Source organism: Orcinus orca, chromosome 15 (genome assembly GCF_937001465.1).
Source record: "Orcinus orca chromosome 15, mOrcOrc1.1, whole genome shotgun sequence".
Lineage (NCBI taxonomy): Eukaryota > Metazoa > Chordata > Mammalia > Artiodactyla > Delphinidae > Orcinus > Orcinus orca.
In genome coordinates, this window is record NC_064573.1 from 25,512,292 (window position 1) to 25,532,409 (window position 20,118).

A 20,118-nucleotide genomic window follows, 5' to 3' on the forward strand; every position below is an offset into this window, starting at 1 on the left:
GAAGTTGTTAAGATAGACTTCATCAATATTAAAAAAGTATTTCATCAAAAACCATTAAGAAATGAATAAACAAGTCATGGAGTGGAAGAAAATATTTGCAAAATATATTTCTGAGAAGGGGATTGTATCCACACTTTATAAAGAATTTCTGTAACTCAGTAGTGAGAAGAGGAATATCCTGATTTTAAAAATGGGCAAAAGATTGCTCATTTCCATCACAAAAGAAGATATAGAAAGGGCCACTGAGCAAATGGAAAGTGTGCAGTATTGTTAGTCATCAGGAAAACGCAGATTGTGAAACAGTGAAATACACTGCACAACCACCAGAATGGCCTATCGTGGGGAAAAAAACAACACATCAGTGATTGCCTTTGGGGGTGGGGGAGGGGATTACAGGAATTAACTGAGAAAGGGGTAGGAGGGAATTCTTGGCAGGACAGAGGGTTACCCAATTTATGTATTTGATAAAACTAACAAAATGGTACCATTAAGATTTGTTTGACACTGTAAATATTACCTCAAAAAAAGAGTGATCCGTGAGCTCTAGTTAACAATATACACATTCTTTAAGGTCTAGATTTGAAGTATCTACGACAGTTTTGAACGCATCAAAAAATAAGATGGATTGATAAATAGATATTGGGGCAAGGACAGCATGGCTCAGAGCCTTTATTGGAGTTTTCCAGGGAAGGAATGATAGTGCTGGGTAGATATGCTGAGTTAAGTTTAGGATTAGATACTTTTAGTAATTTTGGCCAGTCTCTGGACTGTAGGGCTGGTTCCTAGTTGTCCAGTACCTAGCCCTAGGGTGATTTAGGGCAGGAAGAATATTGGCTTGGTGTGTGTCAGAGTTTGATTAAACAGTTAGGGGTGTGAGCTCTGGATCGGTTGGTTTGTGTTTCAAAGGTGAGCTCTTAAGGGAGTCTCTTGCCACCTCTAGACCTGGGAGGGGTAGTCTCTCCAGGATCAAGGCTTCAAATGCCAGAGTATCAAGGATACAGAAAATAAGAAAACATAGTTAATACATTTCCTATAAAAGTTTGAAACTACAGATTTTAAACTATCATTCTGCAGAAGTATACCTTTAAAAATTTAGGCTTTTAAGCCAGCCAGAAGTGGATGTAAATCCTGGCTGTTACCTCAATAGCTTTGTGACTTTTTGAGTTATTTTTTTTTTTTTGCGGAGCAGAGGCTCCGGACGCGCAGGCTCAGCGGCCATGGCTCACGGGCCCAGCCGCTCCGCGGCATGTGGGATCTTCCCAGACCGGGGCACGAACCCGTGTCCCCTGCATCGGCAGGCGGACTCTCAGCCACTGCGCCACCAGGGAAGCCCACTTTTTGAGTTATTTAACTGCTCACATTTATTTCTTTATATGAAAATAATGGTCATGTTAATTCACTTTATAGGGTTGATATGAGTATAAATTAGATAATACATATGAAGCACTTTGAACAGTGCCAGGTACGTAGCAGATGCTTAAATTAAATGTTGGCAATTTGCTTAAGTTTTCTGTAGCCAATGAAAATTTCTTAATTGTTCACTTGTATCCTTTGCTAATTCGTTAAGAACAAGGTTGTACCTAAAGCTCCTTTCTTGGTGATGGAGTGAAGGTTAAAAACTATCTGGAGGGGGCTTCCCTGGTGGCTCAGTGGTTCAGAGTCCACCTGCCGATGCAGGGGACACGGGTTCGTGCCCCGGTCCGGGAAGATCCCACATGCCGCGGAGAGGCTAGGCCCGTGAGCCATGGCCGCTGAGCCTGTGCGTCCGGAGCCTGTGCTCCGCAACGGGAGAGGCCACAACAGTGAGAGGCCCGCGTACCACCAAAAAAAAAAAAAGAACTATCTGGAGGTAGGCATTTTCTTTTTTTCCATTGCCCATCCCTCAGCTGTATAATGGTGTGAAGTGAAGTATACAGACACACGTAGTACATATACTTACAGAGACTTTATTTTTTTATTACAGCTATCAGCTCTTGATTCCTGTGGTGATATAAACTTTTAGTCTTACTAGTCATATACAAAATGGAAGGACTGATCTGTTATAAGTAGAAATAATGTTGAATGGGTGGGGCTTTCCTGGTGGCGCAGTGGTTAAGAATCCGCCTGCCAATGCAGGGGATATGGGTTCGATCCCTGGCCCGGGAGGATCCCACATGCCACGGAGCAGCTGGGCCCGTGGGCCACAACTACTGAGCCCGTGTGCCACAACTGCTGAGGCCCACACGCCTGGAGCCCATGCTCGGCAACACGAGAAGCCACCGCAGTGAGAAGCCCGCGCACCGCAACGAAGAGTAGCCCCCGCTCGCCGCAACTAGAGGAAGCCCGCACGCAGCAACGAAGACCCAAAGCAGCCAAAAATAAATAAATAAATACATTTTAAAAAAATAAATAAAAACAGGAATGCTTTAGAAAAAAAATATTTTGAATGGGTGGTTGCAGATTATTCTGTAGCAGTCCTTGTTTCATGAGTACATCAGTAATCGAGCTGGAGCCTCAAGTGAAGTTTCTTTTGTTGAACCCTTTCATTTTACTCAGTGTTCAGCATTGCTTATATGGGTTTCCCCAGTGACAGTCTAGATCCTACTCCTTTTGATTTGTAGAAGAAATACACTCTTTAGACAAGAAGTTCGTGAAAAATAATGAATTAGTAAAACACAATGAGGCTTATTACTTTTGACACTGGTGGTTTAACTGCTGCAGTAAATTGTGCAAATACCGTAGGGACAGTACAGCTTGTTTAATGGTTTATATGCTTCTGTGGTATGAGCCTTCAAAGTCAGTGTTATTTTCTTGAGCTTAGTTCACATTACTTCTCTTCTATCTCCTGATAACAAGTATACAAATAAATATACGTCCTTAATTCAAAAAGTATATTAATTAACAAACAATGTCTGTTTGAACCAAAGTTCAAAATGTTAATGTAGATGTGTGTATAAAATACCTATACACATATATGGTTGGTAAATTGTACACTAGATTTTAAATTTTAACTTCAGTTTTCAAAGGTTTATTCTTAGATGAAAAAAAGCTTTAATGGTTTTGCTGATAATTATTGTAAAAGTGATTACAGGGCAATTCTATAAGGATTTCTTCCAGGTTTACTACAAAGTCATCTGGTTAGTCCAGTGGTCAACTAATATACTATATGCCATTTTTTTTTTTTTGGCAGTTTAGTGTCCTGATGATTTTAATAGCTGTTCCAGCCTCTTTTTCCCAGATTTTTAAAATTCAGTCTATGTAAGCAAGAAAGTTTCACAGTTGATAATCTGCCTTTAAGAAATTGTGTTTCATGCAGAGGATTGGACTTTGCATGGTATTCTAACATGGACATGCTTGCTCATCTGTCTGTGAATTGATGCAGGGACAGCATCGTAGATGACTTACGGTCTATTACATCTTATTTCAACATAAATTTATAATCTATGTTAATTGCATTGATGAACAATATCAAATTTTTATCAGGCAGGTAGAATTTATCTGAGACCAATTTTGTTTTTAACCAATTAGCATGGTATTTTTTAAAACTAAAGAGTTTTTAGACTGTCCTAAAGTCAGATAGTCAAATTTAGGAGATGTTGAGCTAATGTGTATGGGATAGTGCTATCACTGTAGTTAATTTTGTAATTAATAAAGTCTAATACTTTCTTTAGGATATGTGGATTTCACCTAGCAGGTATTTTTATGAGTTTAATGTTTTCAGACCCATCCTTCTCTTCCTTACTACTTGTCAACAGCTTGGTGTTGTGCAGGTTGATACGTTTCACGTTCAAGTAACGTGTAGACATTTCTTGTGGACTTCTCTTAATGTTGTTTAAATGCTTATACATTTATTTATTTATGTTTGGTTGCGTTGGGTCTTCATTGCTGCTCACGGGCTTTCTCTAGTTGTGGCGAGCGGGGGCTACTCTTAGTTGCGTTGCGCGGGCTTCTCCTTGCGGTGGCTTCTCTTGTTGCGGTAGGCGCACGGGCTTCAGTAGTTGTGGCACGTGGGCTCAGTAGTTGTGGCTCGTGGGCTCTAAAGCGCAGGCTCATTAGTTGTGGCTCACGGGCTTAGTTGCTCCACGGCACGTGGGATCTTCCTGGACCAGGGCTTGAACCCATATCCCCTGCGTTTGCAGGCGGATTCTTAACCACTGTGCCACCAGGGAAGCCCTGTTTAAATGTTTAGAAACATAATTTAGTGTAAACTTATGCTTATCAAAAGGTTGATTTATACTGAGTTCTATAACCAAGAAAGTTCTAACATCAAGTTAATGATTTGTTAATTTTGATTTTCTGTTTCCATTGTGATTGTGCTGCTGAATGACTAAGGATCTTTTGAGGCCAGCATACTACCATGTGCCCTGTGTTGCTAAATTCTCTACCTCTTTTCTCTAAGCCTACTATGAAACATAATTTATTTAGCACATCCTGATATCATTTGGCCTTTTTGCGGTGATCTCATCATTTACATGTTAAGTCAATCTCTCTACTTACCTTTGGTGCTGAGGTGATTGTCAAACCCAGATCCAGACCCAGACACCGAGATGATGCAGGCGAACAAGACTAGTGCTTACCAGGTTATCCAGAATATGTGTTTAGAAGATTTATGTAAAGTTACTATTTACTCAGAATAAAAATGTAACTTAAAAAATTATTGTAGGAACCAAACAGACCCTTGAGAGTACTATATTTGAGGTGCCCAGGGATCCCCAGGTTTTAGTCACAGAAATGCTGATGTAGGTGGTGAGAAAGTAAAAGCTCAGAAAGCTCTTGGTGGAGTGGAGAGCATTGTTGGACAAGAGTGGGCTGGAATCCTGGCCCTGCCACTTGTTAGGAATCTGACCTTGGTGAGATTGTTTTACTATCCCTCTGAGGCTCGGTTTCCTCAAATTGAAAGTGAGATAATAATGCACAGCTTGCAGGTGATTATAAGGTCCATAATATATTTAAAGTCTTACATAGTACCTGACATGTAGCAGCTGATTTATGAAGGTAATTGCTATTACATATTTCATTGGTTTTAAGGTGCACATTTTTTCACTTTGGGGTGCATCATATAAATAAATTTTGAAGTTTTTCCTTTTAAGTTTAACACAAGATAATGTTGCATTTTAGATTTATTGAAATAAGGAATGTGCAAAAGACTTTTATAAAATAGTTGTTACAATCAGTGCTATTTCTCTAACATTTTTCCTGGGTTTGTTTCTTTTAATATCTTTTAGGAACTGTACATACTTGCAGTTGTAACTTGCCACTCCTTGTGAACAAACTGAAAACCTGAGAGATCCATTTTCCCCACTGTTGTTTAATGTATTATGATTTAGTGTGCCTAGGAACGTTGTGGTCCAGTTTTTATGCTATAAAAATATTAATTTAGTCACCAGATACCTTGCTTGCTAGGTGGTAGGTATACAAAGACCTTTGGGAGCTCAAGGTCTTATGGGGATTATTTTCCCCATAAATAAAAACTTTGGTTAGTAAGAATCTTTAAGGAAGAGGGAATGATTAAAACCACCTGATTTAAATCCCCTAGACTGGGCTTCCCTGGTGGCACAGTGGTTGAGAGTCTGCCTGCCGATGCAGGGGACACGGGTTCGTGCCCCGGGCCGGGAAGATCCCACATGCCGCGGAGCGGCTGGGCCCATGAGCCAAGGCCGCTGAGCCTGCGCGTCCGGAGCCTGTGCTCCGCAACGGGAGAGGCCACAACAGTGAGAGGGCTGCGTGCCGCAAAAAAAAAAAAAAAAAAAATCCCTTAGACTACTAGGTCTTAAAAATTGACCTGATTTGCTAGGTATACCTAAAAAAATTAGTAATTAAGTCAAAAGGTGGCTAGGAAGGGGCTGTTGACATAAATACATGTGCAAGAAAATGGGTACCAAAGGCCCATGTTATATAGAGAGGACATTTTGCTAGAAGAGAATAAACAGGGCTCAGGCTGGCATTTTATTACCTCCTTTAGTGATGCCCAGAGTGAGCTGAAATGACGCAGAATAGGAAATAACAATCTGTACTTCTTAGTTATCTAAGGTTAGAAGCATATCTTTTAATAGAAATGTCAAGACAACTTGACTTACATTTTATTCTGTGGCAGTATTATTTTGTTTGATTTGTTTAATTTGATAAAAGGCAATACATTCACATGGTTTAAAAATCTGTATATGTTTTATGTGTACATGCATACATAAAAACAACAAACAAACATCGAAAAGTTTACCCTTCCCTCCCTCTCTCCACCTCAAGTAACTCCTGTTCATGGTGTGTGTGTGTGTGTGTGTGTGTGTGTGTGTGTGTGTGTGTGTGTGTGTGTGTGTGTGTCCGTCCCCATATGCATGTGCAAATACTTAAAGTTTTAATTGTCCTTTTTTACACAGAGAGTAGCTTACTAAAATATTGTACATTTTTTTTTCACTTAATTTATATTTTAGAGATCTTTCCTTATCAATTCTTAGGGAACTTTATCGTATACTAAATAAACATATGAATTTTTTTTGTTGCTACTTTCCATTTTGATTATTATTTCATTGTCTGAAGTTCTTCTTTTTCCTCGTTTGTATTTTTAGGTAAAATTTTCAAATGGTAAAGTACACAAATCATAATGCTTAGTAGGATTAGATCTGACAAATGCATATACAGTGTATCAAGATACAGAACATTTCAATCACCCAGAAAGTTCTTTCATCCTCTTTCCCCCGAGAGGCAACCACTGTTGAAATTTTTTTCACTTCCAGTTTGTTTTGCCCCTTCTAGAACTTTATGTAAATGGAATCATTCAGTATCTAGTCTTTCATGTTCAGCTTCTCTTGGTCAACTAAATATTTATGAGATTCGTCCATGTTGTGTGTTCTTCTTTTTCCAGATGTTTTGCTTTTCAAGATCTTTTGCATTTCCATATATGTATTAGATCAGCTTGTCAGTTGCTATAAAAATACCTTGCTGAAATCATGATTGTAATGGATTTGAAAAAATAGAGCAAATATTATTAGGGAATTAGGGAAAATGGACATCTTGAGTCATTTAATCTAATATATTGTATTCCTTTATATACTTAGGTTTATTTAATATCTTTCAGCAAGATTTTTAGTTGTTAGTAAACAGGTCTTACACATCTTGCATTAATTAAACCTTTTGTCTAAGTATTTTATGTTTTTGACACCATTGTAAATGGAATTTAAATTTTTAATTTTCAAATAGTTTATTGCTGTAATAGAAATATAATGGATTTTTATAAGTTGCCATTAAATCCTACAACATTGCTAAATTCACTAATTAGTTCTAGAAGTTGCTTCAGAGACTTTCTGTGTAAACAATTATGTCATTGTTCAGAAAAAGGGTTTTTATTCCTGCTTTATTGATTATTGACATATGAAAAATATAAGTTTAAGGTATACAGTGTGATGATTTGATACACATATATATTACAGAATGATTACCACAATTAAGTTAGTTAACACGTCCATCCCCTCACATAATTACCTTTTCGTATGTGTGTGGTGGTAACTTTTAAGATCTACTTTAACTTTCATATATATGATACAGTACAGCCATACCTTGGAGATATTGTGGGCTTGTTCCAGACCTCACAATAGGACAAATATCTCAATAAAGTGAATCACTAGGAATTTTTAGCTTTCCCGTCTATACAAAAAGTTACGTTTATGCTATGCTGTAGTCTGTTAAGTGTGCAATAGCATTATATCTTAAAAAATAAAAACAGTGTACATACCTTAATTTAAAAATACTTTATTGCTAAAAAAAAAAAATGCTAGCCATCATCTTAGCCTTTACTGAATAGTAGTCTTTTTGCTGACCGAGAGTCTTGCCTCGATGTTCCTGGCTTCTGACTGATCGGAGTGGTGGTCCTGAAGCTTGGAGCAGCTGTGGCTATTTCTTAAAATAGGACAGCACTGCAGTTTGCCACATCGATTGACTCTTCTTTTCACGAACAATTTCTCTGTAGCATGCAATGCTATTTAATAGCATTTTACCCACAGTAGAACTTCTTTCAAAATTGGAGTCAGTCCTCTCAAACCCTGCTGCTGCTTTATCAACTAAGTTTATGTCATATTCTAAATCCTTTGTTGTCATTTCAACAACCTTCACCATATCTTCACCAGGAGTAGATTCCATCTCAGGAAACCACTTTTTCTGCTCATCCATCAGAAGCAAATCCTTATCCGTGAAAGTCTTACGAGATGGCAACAATTCAGTCCCGTCTTCAGGCTTCAATTCTGGCTGTTTCCACCACATCTGCAGTTACTTCCTCCACTGGAGTCTTGAACCCTCAAAGTCGTCCACGAGGGTTGGAATCAAATTCTTCCAAACTCCTGTGAATGTTCTTAATGGCAGCTAGAATGGTGAATTCTTTCCAGAAGGTTTTCAGTGGACTTTGCCCAGATCATCAGAGGAATCACTATCTATGGCAGCTACAGCCTTACGAAATGTATTTCGCAAATGATGAGACTTGAAAGTCAAAATTACCCCTTGATCCATGGGCTGCAGAATGGATGTTGTGTTAGCAGCCATGATAACAACATTAATATTGTTGTACCTCTCCATCATTGCTCTTGGGTGACCAGGTGCATTGTCAGTGAGTAGTAAAAATTTGAAAGGAATCTTTTTTCTGAGCAGTAAGTCTCAACAGTGGGCTTAAGTTATTCAGTAAACTATGTTGTAATGCAGGCTTTGTCATCCAGGCTTTGTTGTTCCATTTATAGATCACGGGCAGAGTTGATTTAGCATAATTCTTAAGGACCCTAGGACCCTAGAATGGTAAATGAGCATTGGCTTTAAAGTCACCAACTGCATTAGTCCCTAATGAGAGAGTCATTAGGAGAGTTAGCCTATCCTTTAAAGCTTTGGAGCCAGGCATTGACTTCTCTCTAGCTATGAAGTCCTAGATGGCATCTTTTTCCCATATAAGGCTGTTTTGTCTACATTGAAAGTCTGTTGGTTAGTGTAGCCACATTCATTAGTTACCTTAGCTAGATCTTCTAGATACCTTGGTGTCACTTTTACAGCAGCACCTTCACCTTGCACGTTGATGTTACAGAGATGACTCATCTCTTTCCTTAAACCTCATGAACGAACCTCTGCTAGCTTCAAACTTTTCTTGTGCTATTTTCTCACCTCCTTTAGCCTTCACAGAGTTGAAGAAAGGGCCTTGTTTTGGATTAGGCTTTGGCTTAAGGGAATGTTGTGGCTGGTGATTCGTATCAGCAGTAAGGCTGTTTTTGCCTTTTTTTTTTTTTTAATCATTTTTGTGTTCACAGGAGTAGCACTTTTAGTTTCCTTCAAGAACTTTGCTTTTGCATCCACAATTTGGCTTACTGTTTGGTGCAAGTGGCCTAGGTTTTGGCCTGTCTGGGATTTCAACATAACATTCTTCGTTATGCTTCATCATTTCTAACTTTTGATTTAAAGTGAGAAATGTGCGAATCTTCCTTTCACTAGAACACATAGAGGCCATTATTGGGTTATTAATTAGCCTCATTTCAATATTGTTTTGTCTCGGGATGGGGAGGTGGTGGGGGCAGAGATGGCTGGTAGGTGGAGCAGTCAGAACACATACAGCATCTTAGATGGGTATGATTCGTGGTTCCCCCAAACAATTGCAATAGTAACATCAAAGATCACAGATCACTATAAAAAATATGATAATAATGAAAAAGTTTGAAATATTGTGAGAATTACCAAAATGTGACATAGAGGCATGGAGTGAGCAAATTCTGTTGGAAAAATGGCACCAGGAGATTTTGCTTGACTCAGGGCAAATCCTCAGTTTGTAAAAAAAAAACCAAACAAAGCCAAATACACAGTATCTGTGAAGCACAATAAAATGAGGTATACCTGTATTGTTAATTATAGTCACCATGTTGTACGTTAGATCCCCAGAACTTTTAGTTCATCTTTTGACCTACATCTCCCCATTTCCCCCATACCCCTGACAACCACCATTCTACTCTATATTTCTTTGAGTTTGGCTGTAAAAAAGCAGTTTTATTTCTTCTCTTTCTAATATTCTTTCTTTTTCTCGCCACTGGCTACGACCTCCAGTACAGTGCTAATTAGAACTATATCATTGTTGACTAAAATTAAGTCATTAATTTAAAATATTTCTTCTTTCTAATATAAACATATAAACATTTAAGCAATAGAATTCTCCTTTAGCCCCTCTTTCCCCAATTTTTTATATTGTGGAGTCCTTATCATATAAAGTATTTTCTACTTTATTTTGTCATTTCTTCTTTAACCCATGGGTTACTTAGATGTATGTTGTTAATTTCCAAATATTTGGGACTTTTCTAAGTATCTTTCAATCATTGATTTTTAATTTAATTCACTTATGGCCAAAGAACATAATCTATAGGATTTCAGAGTTTTAAAATTAACTGTCCTCAGCATGTGGTCTCTCGTATTTTTTTTAACCAAGAACGTCACAATATGTAACTCAGAAGTAAACTCAGTTTAGATCTCTGTAGATTATTCATTCATTAACGTTCAGTTGATACCTAATAATGCAAACCATTTGTCTGAAATAGTTCATTGATCTTAGATCATTGCCTGTTGACTCCAGATAATTATTGATCTGTTTCTCTTGGATCCCGGTGTTAAATAGAGGTGCCTCAGGCCTAAAGGGAAGGCAGAGGTAGTAGTACTCTTGTCTCACTCTTATTCTGTGCTTCTGTTTAATGCCTACAGTAAGCATGGAGCCTTTCTACTTTTATCTGTTTTATATAAAGGAATTCCCCATAAAGTTCACTCATTTATCAAGTATTTTTTGAGTCACTGTTATTGTGCTAGATTCTATCTTGTCCTTTGACTTTGTTCAAAAACACTGACTATACCATAGGATCCATGGATGACTTCTCATTACATGCCATTCTTTTTTAAATACATAATGATGAAAACTGATAGAGTTCCCTTGGGAGGTCTTGAACTACATGTCCCCATACACAAAGACTAGAAGGGAAGAGAAAATTGTCCTAAGTTTGGTCTGGTTTTTTGAGTGATGTAATTTGAAAGCCATTTCTGGGAAGAAATTAGCACTTCTAGAAAAATTTAGGCAGTTTTCTAGCCTCTTCTAAAGAACCAGGCACCCACCCACCCACCCACCCACCAGCTGATTGTCAGGCACTGTTTTGCTCTCTTTTAAATATTCCATGTGCACTTGAAGAGGATTCTATAAATGTCAATTAGAAGGTGGTTGATAGTATTGTGCAGCTCTTCTATGATACATAGATTTTTTTTTCTTTGTAGTGTGACTGTCCAAAGAGTTACTGAGATTACTCTGATGGCTGATTTGTTCATTTCTTCCTTTAGATCTGTCGGTTTTTGCTTCAGGTATTTTGAAACTGTATTTTTAAATGCTTACAGGATTGTTAATGTCTTCTGATGAATTGTCCCTCTTAATGTCTCTTTTTACTTTGGTAATATTCTTAGACTTGAAGTCTTATTTCTGGTACTATGCTTTATTAAACTTATTGCTTGTATGAACTTTGTATTTCCACTTTTGTATTTTCAGCCCATCCATATATTATATTTAAAGTACATCTTTTTTTGTAGACATTTTGCATCCTGTATTCATTCTGACAAGTCTCCGGCTTATTGGAGTATGTGGTGTATTTATGTATAACATTATCGTTGATGGGTTGGACTTACTCTTTGTTTTACTCTTTACTCTGTTTTCGGTTATCTGTTTTTTGTTCTTTTCTCCTTTCTTTCCTTTGGGCTTATTTTTTAGTATTTCGTTTTAGTTTGCTATATGCTCTTTAGTTACCCTCTTTTGCCCTTTGTGTGTGTGAGGGGGAGTTGCTTTCACAGCGACAATATGCATCTTTAGCTTTGCAATAATGTAGTGGTTTTTAAACAGCTCCTGTTGCTTCTGCTGCCATTGTCATAAATTACACTACATGCTTTTAGAGTTACAGTTTTTTTCTGTAGTTGGTCATATCCTTTTTGTAGAAATTAAGAGACGAACAGAATATTGTCTTTCATATTTACTTACATACCTATACTTGCTAGTTTTTTAAAAAATTTCCCCCTGATTTAGAGTTTCCATCTGTTGTCATTTCTCTTTATCCTGAAGAATTTTCCTTTAGGCATTTCTTTGTGCAGAGTCCGCTAGAAGTCTCTCAGTTTTTGTTTATCTGAACACATTTTTGTTTTGACTTCTTTTATGAAGGATACTTTTGTTGATTATAGATTTTAGGTTGAGGGTTTTGTTTTTTCCTTGCAGCTCTTTAAAGCTGCTCTTCCATTATCTCCTGGCTTCCACTGTTTCTGATGAGAAATTGCTATTCACGTCTTTATGCCTTTACATGTATAGATTGCTCTGGTTTGGCTGCTGTCAAAATTAAACAAAACTGCACGTTGTTGGTTAAAAGTGGTAAAAACAGATTTTATTCAGTAACCATTCCAGCAGGGGTGAGATCTGAGCCCAATTTCCATTTGCACAGAGGTGACTAGGAGAATGAGGGAGTAGCAAGGGGTTAATGAGTGGGGTCTGGAACAGAGTCAGGGAAGTGAAAGATTACCCAAAAAGTGGGTACGAGGTTTGGTCAGTGTCCATGTGATTTAGGCCATCTGTGTCTGCTAAATGGCATTTATCGGAAGTTAGACTTCTGCCTTCCCTCAGAGGGCAGACTGGAAGATGGAGACCCCATTTTTCCTGGTGATTGGTTACATTTCAAAGGAATGGTTTTCAGGTCCTCCACTTCTGAGTTGTAGGAGTCATGTGTACATTTCAAAGAGACAGGAAGGATTTACAGTTGTAAGCTTTTTAAATAGATGCACTGGGAAAAGGAGGTCAGGGGCCTATGGACCAGTATTGGCTGGAACAAATGGTTAATTCTTTTGGCAGCCTTGAGCTTTTCCAAGCAGGAGCTCAGTAGGGTCTGGGTCACACCAGGGACGAGGCCTTAGGTTGCTAGAAGCCATGTTAGAGTTTGGTCAAGTCTCTAACTGCAGGGGTTTGGATGGAGTCCTTTGTGCCAAGTTTTTATGCTTTTCACCAGCTTAAAGATTTTCTTTTCATCTTTTGTTTTTAGGAGTTTGACAGTGATATTCCCAATATGTTTTTGGTTGTTTGTTTTGTATTTAAACTGCTTGGTATTCACTGAGTTTCTTGGAAGTTTAAGTTTAGTTTTTCACTGAAGTTGAAGATTTTTCAGCCATTATTAATTAAAAATTTTTTTCTTGTTCTTGCTTCCCCTCTTTCTGGGACTGCACATGTTACTGAGACTGTTTATTTTGTTATTCAGTCTTTTATTTCAGTTCTGATTAGATAACTTCTATTGATCCATCTTCAAATTCACCAACTCTTCTGTCTTCTCCAACCATCAGGTTAATTTTTAATTTCTGATTTTGTAATTTTCAGTTCTAGAGTTTTCATTTAATTTGTTTCTATATTTTCCATTACTCAGCTGAGATTCCCATCTGTTCATTAAGTCCACGAACATATTCATAATAGTTACTTTAAAATTCTTGTCTGTTAATTCATCTTGGGGGTCTGTTTTTACTGGGGGTAACATTTTCTTATTTCTTCTCATGTTTAGTATTTTTTGATTTTTATACTGGATATTTGGGACAAAATATTTTAGAGACTAAATTCTCTTATCTTTCTCTGAAGAATGTTGATTTTTGTTCTAACAGATAGTTTTGGGTGACCTCAGAGTCCAAACTGCCTCTGAGAAAAGAAACAGCTGAAATCTCAGCTTAGTTCTTTCAGACTTTTAAGCACTGGTTTTCAGCAGGCCTCTGCAGTCTCTCCCACATGCATAGTTTAAGGGTCTGGGCAGAGTTCATACCCCTATTCTTTTTTTTTTCCCTTCGTGGCTTCCGTCATTATGGGATTTCCCTCTTCTCTCTCCAGCCTTTCCAGCAGCCCCAAATCCACCCTCTGATTCTGCACGTCCTTAAAACTGCTGTTTTCTGCTTAAGGTCTAGTTGCCCTGGGTAGCTTACACTGTGGGGTGCCTTTGGATATAGAGCCACACAAATGCAGCTCTCATCCAGTGCAGTTCCCCCCTTACAAAGGCTGACTTCCCTTCAATTTGTATCTGTTTTTGGTCTCTCTCCACTGTTATCAAATAGTTGATTTTATTATATTTTCAAATAGTTAATTTTATTATATTTTGTTCAGAGGCTCTCATTTTTATCCAAAGGAAGATTTCCCTGATTGAGGCTACTCTACTGGCAGAACCTCTGTTCTGTTTTGTTTGTGTATTCTTTTGTTAATTGCATACTATTTCCATTACTGAGGATTTATAATGTGTTTCAGGATCTGGTAATGGCCAGTTTCTTCTTTGTCAGAGTTTTCCTGGTCATTCTTGTTTATTTTGATACATTATATCTCAGGTAATTTTATCAGGGTCTTAAACAATTTTTTAAAATTTTTATTGAGTGCATCAGATATATAAATTTGACAGAACTGATATCGCTATGATGTTATCTTCCTGTCTAGGAAGATGTATGTTTTTCTCTTTGCTCAGTTGATTTTTGTGTTCTTTAGTAATAATTAAAATATTTCTTGGTGTAGTTTTGACACATTTATAATTACATTTATTCCAGGTGCTTTGTATATTTTGTTATAAATTGATTCTTTGAAAAATTTTCATATATAAACAAGGAAATATTTTACTTGATAGAAGCAAATTTATTATTTTTAAATAAACTTTCCAATTTGTGTGAGAGAGATTATAATGATCAGTAGAACTGAGGCTTAAATATACCTTGTGATGGCAGTGGGAAAGTGGCCGAGTTAGAGTTGGGATTTAGGTCTTTCTGCCTCTAAATCAATTGCCTGTTTTTAACAACTACTGCTTATTGTTCTCTGATACATTTCAAGGCTTGAATAAAGCACAATTTAAGCTCTTCATGACCTATTACATTTTGGTTCTCATGTCAGTTCCAGAGTTAACTTGAGTGAAATGTTCATTTTAGTCTCATAAGAGCAGAATAGCCTCATTATCTACTCTTTTATCAATCATTTTCCTCAAATTATTTTCAAAGAGAGAAGAGTAAGATGCATACTGTTCCTTCTGAGGTTTAAATTTGGATTCATGAGACTCTAGAATTTAGTTGATTTTATTGTTTTAAACTACATGGTGCTGTATGTTTCCAGTAGATATTTGATAAATATCCGAATTAAAGGACCATTTATGTGATGGTTGTTTAGTCAGTACACCTTTGGGAAAAAAGGAAAGGTCTGAATTATCCTCCAGTTTGGTTTTTTCTGACTTTTGTCGTCTGAGAAGTGGAAGTTAGAAGCCTAAAAACCAAGAGAATCTGTAAAATGTCTCAAAAAGCTGCTGGAAAGTGTCTGAAAATGTATTTTTAAAAACCACCCAGTATTATACTTACTGTAGCCTCCAAAGCACGGCGTGAAATGTTTCTGCAGCCCAGTGACTGTGCAAAAGGCCCTGTAGCCCTGAAGCCCTGAAGCCCTGAAACCCCGCAGCCCACTTGATGTGTTGTCCAGCCACAGGAAGACAGCACTTTTCACCAGTGCCCTTTGAAATGCTGATTGAGTTAGCTCATTAGCAAAGTATACATCTGGAATTTAACAAGTTGTTTAATTTGATTTTCAAAAGTTGTTTTGAAATATTTCTTTCTCTTCCTTTAAATTTTGATGATTTTGTAATATGTAAGAAATGGAATAGAGTTTCAGAAATTATCTTTTGACTCTAATTTTAAAAGTATGACTTAGTTATAACTGAGACCCCTTTGGCTGTCATTAGTTCCATTCCAGACTGTTTTTAAGCACCTGTTCTTTTCTCCTTTTCTTCTCTTCTCCCACAGATGAAGTGGTAGCAGGGAAAATAGGCAGACTTATCTCTGGGCTGCCCTTGTTCTGGAAAGAAATGTGGAAGAAAAATTTTGAGATCTTTCTGGTGTATGCCTTTCAGGTGTATTAATGAGGAAAACTAGATAGAGCAACTTTGTCATATTCATACTATCTTTTATGAATTTTGTCCTTTCACGTATCTTTAGTCCTCATAGCAGTTTCTTAAAACTTTTAAGGTAGTATGCTGCACTAGAATGACTTCAAAATCCATTTCCGTGTCCTTTACAGTAATAAGAGAGCAATAATAATTTTCAGTAAAACTGAATATATATGTATCTCAAACAAATAACCTGGAAATCTTAACTGTGGGTATATGTCTATTTCAATTGGAATTTTACCTATATTAAAAATACTAGTTGACATCCATTTTTAGATAAGTTTTTTTTAAAAACTGGGTTATAAAATGAAGCACTGTTAGTAAGGCTAATGGCATAGGATCCTTTGTTGTGAGTAGAAGAAATTGGAAAAGGCATAGGTATTGATATCATTAAGCTAGAGAGCATTGGTGTTCACATTTTAAAAACATAATCATAACTTATCTGGAGTCACATGTTCCATTTTATTGGCTTCCTTCATATAGAAAATATAGAAACCAGCACTAAATGCCTGTGAAAAAGTGAAGCAATGTATATTTTCTGGGTGAAGGAAGTATTCTGTACATTTTCCATGTTTTACATCATGGTAATTTGAATAACCATGCTTCCATGTTCACATCAATTTTTTGTTTTTCAATTTATGCACAGCACTTGCTCTGAAATTTGGGGACTGAGTACACCAAATACGATAGATCAGTGGGATACAACAGGCCTTTACAGCTTCTCTGAACAAACCAGGTGAATATTCTGCCCTCTATCGAATCCTAGAGATCTTGTGGGAGGGAGGGTGTTTTGTAAAGACCTATAGTGGGTTGCTTAGTATAATTTTGCCTTGGATGTTTCCTTAATGTAAAATAAGGCATGGCATTTAAAATAACTGCTTGCCAGTATTAAAAATATATTAAATGTTTCAGCTGATGTTTTATCAATGAAATTCTAGTTTTGAATCTTTTTTAAATTATTGCATCCCCTAAAGAATAGAAACTTTGATAACTATATTCTCATTTTAGTGTGAGGTTAGATTATAATCTGTTGTTGGCCTAATTTTTAAGTAGATACATAACCAGTTTTTTGCTAAATTTCTTGCTATCATCTAAATCTCATCTGTATACTAATAAGTACATACTTATTTACTGAACCCCTTATATCACAATTAATGCCAGGCTAACTCGTTTTTATGTTATCTTTTTTTTTATCACCTTATTCTCTTTTTTGAGCATATTGGTATTGGTCCATTTCATCTCATCATATTCATCACCATCTGCATTTATGTGTGAGCTGTATAGAAATATACCTCAGTACTCAAAGCAATCACAACTGGGTAATGAGTTACATTAGTTTTAGTAAGTTACTTTTACATCATTGTTGGTATTTATCATTCTTCACACTAGTTCCTTTTTTTGACAATTCTGTCACCTACAGAAATAATGCCCTTAAAAGCCTCCCTAAATAAGAGTTTGATTCACTAAAGATGGAAGTTGTTGACAAAAGTTTTTCAAGTATAGCTATATGATACTTTTTTTAAAAAATCACTTTTTCCCCAAGCGGTTACCCGTTCATTGACATTTGAGTCATTTATGTAGCATATTTAAAAGAAACATACCCTAGTGTTGCTGCTTACTTTTATATGAGATCCATTAGATAACACATTTTTCTTCCTTGTACTCACTAAAACTAACTAAACGTCTGTCATTCCTTTCTTTATGCTCTTATTGTACTAATTTATCTCAATTGAGAACATTTTTTTTTTTTGAAGTTCCCACCTTTCTTTTCCCTTGCTTCCCAATAGGTCTCTTGATGGTCGTCTTCAGGTATCTCATCGGAAAGGACTGCCGCATGTAATATATTGCCGATTATGGCGCTGGCCTGATCTTCACAGTCATCATGAACTCAAGGCAATTGAAAACTGCGAATATGCTTTTAATCTTAAAAAGGATGAAGTATGTGTAAACCCTTACCACTACCAGAGAGTTGAGACACCAGGTAGGAAAAGTAGATTTTTTCCCCTTGTTTTAATTAAATGCTTGAACTTAAGTGTATTAGGTACTCTTATACCTAATTGACCCAGGGAAATTTTGGTATAAAACTAATAAATTACCTTAAATTCAGTATATTTTTTGGCAGTAATTAAAAATACTTTTAAGTTTTTTAACACATGTTATGGGAAAATATATCTTAGAGGGAACGATATCTTAGTTTCTTGGAATAGCAAGCATTTCACATCAAAGTACATGTCTAGGAAATTCTAATCCCACAGATACACAGTCTGCTTAGAACTGAATGATATGTCTTATTACTTGTCTGCTGTACTACCTGTTTTCAGTAATTTTGCTCTTTGTTTTTTTGATGTACTTTAATGACATCATTTGCATCTAAACAGTTCGGTAAAACTCATAGCAGGACTTTCAATTTACTTAGCTGTATACTTGAACTGTATACTTATACTGTATACTTGAAACTAAAAGAATACAGCTATATTTTCAAAAAATACCCCAAATCTGATTTTACAAATGTTTCTGCAACCTTTCCGATGAGGATTTATGAACTTCTGTGGTAATATAATATTACCAGGATCACTTTGTCCCCAAAAGTACAAGATAAATTGGAACTTGGAGATTTAGATTGTGGACTATGACAAGTTAAAATCATAATCAGGTTTGTCAATTTCTCAATAGCCAAATAATGCCAAGTAGGTGGATCCTAAACTTCAAAAATTAATGAAAACTTTTAATACAGGTGTCACCCTCCCCTTTGCTCTGCCATTGACTTGGATTTCTTTTACTCTTTTAGTTTTGCCTCCGGTGTTAGTGCCACGGCATACTGAGATCTTAACAGAACTACCACCTCTGGATGATTATACCCACTCCATTCCAGAAAACACTAATTTCCCAGCGGGAATTGAGCCACAGAGTAATTATATCCCAGGTATTTTTGCCTCAGAATCTCCTAAAATTTGGGATAGATACAAATTTTGTTCATAAATGTTCAAGTATTAATAAATTATGGTTTGGCTTTTTACAATTTTTAGTTCTACAGACATAGCAACACGTATGTTGTGCTGAAAATCAGAAAACCTCTGTTTTAGTTGTTTTTCATCTGGGACTCAGTAATGCTGATAAATAAATGAACTGCATGGTTCTCAAATTCTGCTCTATTATATTATATGTCCAGTAATATCCCATGATATGGAAACTACTCTTTTAGTTTTCACTGTTTGTTAGGACAACAGCTAATAATTTCTTCCTTTTTTGTCTGTTTCCTTTTTTTTTGGTTATTTTTTTTCCTAGCACAAACTAAAGGTAAAAGATTGAGCATTTAGCTATACATAGGATTTTTTTAGTGTCTTTTTTCTCCTTGTGTAATATTTATCTATTCCGCTCTTATGTTTATTTTATACAACTGAAAATATGTAAGGAACTTGGAGTGTCAACTACATTTAAAAAATTGCTTTGTCTCATCATGGAAATAATGCTTGTTCATTGGAGATAATTTTGAAAACATAAGGAAAAGGAAGGATTTTTAAAAATAGCTAATTTTAAGGTTAGAAAGTGTTTTCTGATTATTTTAATGCTTTTTTCTTTTACTACTGTTCTATTCCAAAAGAGGATTTAAAGCTGTTTTTTGGGTAGCTGGGAAACCAACATTTTGAAAAGTTAGGAGGACAGGGCAAAGATATTGTTGTGGAGAGTGGAGGCCAGGGTGAGGGAAGGAGGATGAACAAAGGGCATTTAGTAGGGAGAAGAATTTGACTGGAAGTGGTTACGTGTGGGTTGTGGGTAGTGTTTTGGGTGAGGGAGTACTTAAGTCTCTGATGTGGGAATTAGTATAATTCAACAATACTTAGGAAACTGAGGTGTAAGCATACATTCTTGTAAGACACCTACCCAATAATTATATGGAGGGTGTTAGAATGTTTAGTGGCTTTCACTTGTGGAGATGTTTGGGCTTATTTTCCCTGTCGTCTTTACTTGTTTAGATTTGGGCATTTTACAAAGTAGAAAATCACAAGTGGATTACACCTATCTGCTTTTCTGGACAGTGGGGCTTTACCCAGCTCCAACTGACAGCAAAACCTTGGGATTCGCTTTTTATTCCATCGCGAAAGAAATTTTAACATTTCCTCGAAAACACTAGTACCTTTGTTGTTTATTATTTTATAGATAACTAATAATGGAGAAAAATGAAAAAAGATAACAT

The 20,118-nt window shown here is 36.5% G+C and overlaps 1 protein-coding gene across 7 annotated transcripts in view; it reads left to right on the plus strand.

The window, feature by feature from the left end:
• SMAD2 (SMAD family member 2) overlaps positions 1-20,118 on the plus strand; it is a 107,765-nt gene that overhangs the window by 42,052 nt on the left and 45,595 nt on the right. For 3 of the 7 annotated variants that reach the window (XM_049697886.1, XM_004266075.3, XM_049697881.1), the window contains 3 exons: positions 16,570-16,659; positions 17,711-17,904; positions 18,712-18,846. In XM_049697886.1, coding sequence (XP_049553843.1) covers positions 16,570-16,659; positions 17,711-17,904; positions 18,712-18,846 — 419 coding nt within the window. The remainder of the gene's footprint in view (positions 1-16,569; positions 16,660-17,710; positions 17,905-18,711; positions 18,847-20,118) is intronic. The other 4 variants (XM_049697882.1, XM_049697883.1, XM_049697884.1 and 1 more) reach the window with 3 other exon arrangements.